The sequence below is a fragment of the Triticum aestivum genome, chromosome 4D, assembly GCF_018294505.1.
Source record: "Triticum aestivum cultivar Chinese Spring chromosome 4D, IWGSC CS RefSeq v2.1, whole genome shotgun sequence".
In the NCBI taxonomy this organism is placed as follows: domain Eukaryota; kingdom Viridiplantae; phylum Streptophyta; class Magnoliopsida; order Poales; family Poaceae; genus Triticum; species Triticum aestivum.
Window position 1 is genome coordinate 54,787,378 of NC_057805.1, and position 4,482 is coordinate 54,791,859.

General features: G+C 39.6%; 1 protein-coding gene across 1 annotated transcript; it reads left to right on the forward strand.

The window, feature by feature from the left end:
• Nucleotides 1-654: 654 nt before the first annotated feature.
• On the forward strand, nucleotides 655-4,247 carry LOC123096661 (B3 domain-containing protein Os03g0619600-like). Its single transcript, XM_044518421.1, has 6 exons — nucleotides 655-679; nucleotides 761-987; nucleotides 2,582-3,050; nucleotides 3,129-3,337; nucleotides 3,542-3,870; nucleotides 3,953-4,247. The coding sequence occupies exons 1-5, from the start codon at nucleotides 655-657 to the stop codon at nucleotides 3,845-3,847; spliced, it is 1,236 nt and encodes a 411-aa protein (XP_044374356.1). The 3' UTR covers nucleotides 3,848-3,870; nucleotides 3,953-4,247.
• The last annotated feature ends 235 nt before the right edge of the window (nucleotides 4,248-4,482 follow it).

Below are 4,482 nucleotides of genomic sequence, written 5' to 3' on the forward strand. Positions count from 1 at the left end.
GCCATATCCATATTACTTAGGTCACTAAGTGATCAAGTGTATGCCATATCCATATTACTTAGATCACTTAGCTAGGATCCACATGCATCCAGTCGAAACTAATCTGCGGTACTTTCACCTAATGATTTAACAACTCATTATAATGTAAAACAATCACTAAATTAAATTGAAAACACAAAACTAAAGAAAAAATAAAAATTAAAACCAAAACACACCCAAACATTTAGTACCGGTTGGTGTTACCAACCGGTACTAATGTCCTACACGCACCCGGGCCTGGCTCGTGCCACGTGGTGGCACGTTAGCGCCGGTTCGTGCCAAACCGGTACTAAAGGGGGGGCTTTAGTCTTCACTCCATAGTGCCGGTTGCAGAACCGGCACTAAAGGCCCTTACGAACCGGTGATAAAGGCCGGTTCTGCACTAGTGCGGCTCCGAGATCGATGAGAAATCTGCATGAGCGCTGCGCGAGGAAGAAGTTCGTCGGGTAGACGAAAAGTGCTTCTAATAGTGCTAAAAAAGCACGCACCGCTTATGCTGATAGTTCAAGCAGTTCAGATGATTATCCTATTGAGCCATCAGAGAGTGAGGGGTCAGACCTCGAATGCCCAAGGGATCGCTCAGGCCGTCGTGGGAAACAAGTAAAGGCCGCCGCAATGTCTTCGGTTGAGGAATCGTCAGGTTAGTACTCTTGTTAAATTTTAGTTACCTTCACTGCATCATCTTCTCTTACTTCTAGAACTCTTTTACATGCATGAGAAGGCAGTCCATCTGAAGATGAGCCTGTGGAACCGGATGATCCTCAGATGCCTTCCAAGGATTATGCCTTACATCGCAAAAAGAAGAAGAAATATGTCTTACAAGGGAAGTTCGATCTCACAGCGGCAGAGAAGTCGAAAATAGATGCGCTTGACGACAAAATTCGACCTAAAATCCCCATGCTCGTGGTAAGGATGAAGAAGACCAATGTGAAAAAATACCCTGATCTGGTACGTCAAGTTAGTTGTACGGGTTGCTTGCGTCTGCATTTTATCTTTTAATACTATGGGTCTGTCTAGGACACATCTAGATGTGACATAGTTATGTCACATCTAACCTGATCTTCACTATGTTTGTGGTCTATTTTTTTGTTGTCCTAACTTTTTTTCCTTGTTGCTGCCTTATTTGTGGGAGGTTAGATGTGACATCCTTAGAAAACATCTAGATGTGAATTAGACACACCGTAATACTATACTCCCTCCATATATTCAATACATTAGTTGGACTAAATATTTGAAAAAGTCAAACTTCTCTAGCTTTGGCTAAATTTATCGAGAAAAACTATCAATATCTACAGTACTAAATCATTATCATTAGATTCACCATGAAATATAATTTCGTATTTTATTTATTTAGTATTGTAGATGTTAATACATTTTGCTATAAACTTGGTCAAACATAGAAACGTTTGACTTTTGAGAAAACTACAATACACCTTATATTTTATATTTTGGAATGGAGAGAGTATTGTTTAATAAAATCTTTACAGGAAAATGTTTATGAAAGGTTTTCTTAACGGTTAGTTTTCACAACGCTCACAAAGATACTTATGCAACAAACTGATATGCATCGCTGAATTAACAATATATGTCTTGATAGTTAAAATCCGGTGTATTAGTTAAATGTGAGATACTGTCAGACGCTCCCAAACAATCTCGATCGTCCATTTATTTTGATCTAATGTCTAGGCTGGTCTATTACCTTGTAGAGGGTGAGAGATTAAATTGACCTTCTCAGGGCTAATGATGTCTTTGCACAACATTGCTTGCCAATAATTGACATGAGTAGATGGAAGGAATGTGTGTATGGAAGGAAAGAGACAATCCAAGTAATGTAACCACGGATAGACCTTGATAACTAAAACATGTTTAAATTGTTTCTTTTGAGTTGTTCAAAAGGAATTTTGAGAAGAAATTCTGAACTAAGCTTAGCAAACATCTCAATTTCATAATGACACTAAATTATTATGGTACCCTTTTGACGGACTTCAAAATTATTTGCTTCTAATCAACTGTTATTTATAGCAAAAAATCCAATATTTTTGTCTATTTTCTTTTGAAAAACTACCATTATTTTCGTATGTAGTGCTCCATATTTTACTTTCGTGTAAGATGTAACCATGTAATTCCAAAATTGACTTATTTTTATTTAGTGCTTATTTTCACCAAAATTATTTTTATAAGCTTTGTTTTGCTTTTGTTATGTGATCCAATCATAAATGTGCGGAGTACCTTTTTTTTTTGCATGGCATCAGCGTGAAGGGTTCAAAGCGTGTGTATGAGCATATAGAAGTTGATACTTTCCTATTTCTGTTGCACTTAACCACCGAGGGGCTAGTTTCCTTTACAAGCTTTCTAAAATTAACCCCGATCGATCGATAAATTTAAGGTTCACATTTAGACTTCCTCTTACTCTAGAGAGGTAAGTTGGAGCATATTAAATATCCTTAGTTGCCAGTCTTGATACTTTGTTTTATAGTACAAGTTATATATAATAACAGCATCACATATTCGTATTCTCCCCTTCTCTCTTCATTAATTATAGGCAATACTTAAGGAGTATGCAGTCAGTCACTTTCCTAGCAAAACTCAAACGATCACACTCAAGCTACATGGGAAGAGTAAGGAATGGCTGTGCGATTTTCGCATAATACCTGAAAAGGGACACCACCTCTATTTGCACGAGTTTGTCCATGACAATAATGTGCGGGAGGGTGATCTCTGCCTCTTTCAACCAACGACAAAGGGTGATGTAAGAAACTTCAAGGTGACAGTCCATCACCTTCGCGAAGCAAGCGTTGATCATTCCCCTGTTGAAAGAAATGATATTGGCACAAGTGATGGGACTATTCAAGAAAAAAGTGCAGATTCAGTTGATATACGAAGCAGGTCTGATGATGATACCAAACAGACATCAGGAAGAAAATTATATCCTAGCTGTCAGAGGGGTAGCTCAAGGGATCATCGAAACAGTGCAAAAAGGGCTGCAAAACCCACTTCCTTTGAGAAATCAGGTTAGATTGTTAAGTTAGAAGTGCATATGTGTCAAAGTTTAAATTACTTATATAATCTTCTACTGTAATTTTGTACAGGAGATGACAGTCCTTTAGCATACAATTCTGTTGAGTCTGATGATTGTCGAACACCTCGAGGACATAATTATGCACTATCACTTGGGAGTTATCTATCTGTAGCACAATATGAGAAAGTGATTGCACTTTTAGAGAGAATTCAACCCGAGACTGCTGTATACGTTGATGTCATGAGTCAGCGTGCTGTTCAACCACCCAGTCCTCTACTGGTAAATTCACAAAAAAATAAAATTGAATGGCAACTTAGTGTTTTCAATACGAACTGTTTGTCATGCTTAAAGCCGTCCATTTCTGTTTCTGTATTATAAATAAGAGGTCTGCTATCTTGGAGTTCTTATGACCTACTACTACTTAGCTTTCAGTTCTTGTTTATATATATTAATGGCATCGCATCTTTTCTCTTGTGTTATCAGATCATTCCTGAGGAACATGCAATTGCACACTTTCCAAATGAAAGTGTGACTATCGCACTTCAAGGGCCGGAAAAGAAGAGCAAGAAGTGGCAACCCAGATTCTACATGACAAAAGATAAAAGTGAGTACATGCTTATTGGGCATTGGTTCGACTTCGTCTATGACAACAGTTTGCAGGAAGGGGATATCTGCATCTTTGTACCAGAAAAGGGTGAGGCGAGGAGATCCAAGTTTACCGTCCATCTACTTCGTGGAGAAACAAGTCATTCGGGAGGTGGAACTGGTGGTGTTCAAGCGGCTGGCTAGGGCGAGGGTAAAACAAATACAAAGTACCTTACGAAACATTGCTAGACGAAAACAATTTGATACATTTTAGATTATTTTGTTCTTATGATCTAAAATTATTTGCAGGAGAAAACGCTTCCTCGGAAAGCAACATGCATAGGATTCCTCATGAACCTCTGGAGAGAAAGAAGTCTGCTGGTCTTGTTGTGCCTCCTTACATTCTACCATCCAAGACCCATCTCTCTCCATCTCAGGAGAACATTGTTGAAACGGAAGTGCAAGCCATCCAATCTGAAGTTCCCATTTATGTATCAATCATGAAAAAGAGCTGCATTGGTGCCATTAACACTAGTAGGAAAAGGGGCTTTTACCCCGGTTTGTAAGGGCCTTTTGTCCCGTTCTCGAACCGGGACTAAAGGATCGTTACTAAAGCCCTAACCCTTTAGTCTCGATTCTTACACGAACCGGGACAGAAGGTCCTCCACGTGGCCGCTGCTGCCAGCCCAGGCAGGGGGCCTTTGGTCCCGGTTGGTGGACCAATAGGCAGGGCCTTTTGTCCCGGTTGGTGTCCAACAACCGGGACCAATAGGCATCCACGCGTCAGCAGCTGGTAGGAGCTGAGGTTTTTGTTTTTTTTGAAAGGGGTTGGTTTAGGG

What these genes read in the sequence shown, in the direction of transcription:
- LOC123096661 (XM_044518421.1), top strand. Translation starts at nt 655, where the DNA reads ATGTCTTCGGTTGAGGAATCGTCAG. An exon ending in TTCGGTTGAGGAATCGTCAG is followed by an intron (nt 680 to 760) that starts GTTAGTACTCTT and finishes ATGCATGAGAAG; the next exon opens with GCAGTCCATCTGAAGATGAG. An exon ending in CACTTCCTTTGAGAAATCAG is followed by an intron (nt 3,051 to 3,128) that starts GTTAGATTGTTA and finishes AATTTTGTACAG; the next exon opens with GAGATGACAGTCCTTTAGCA.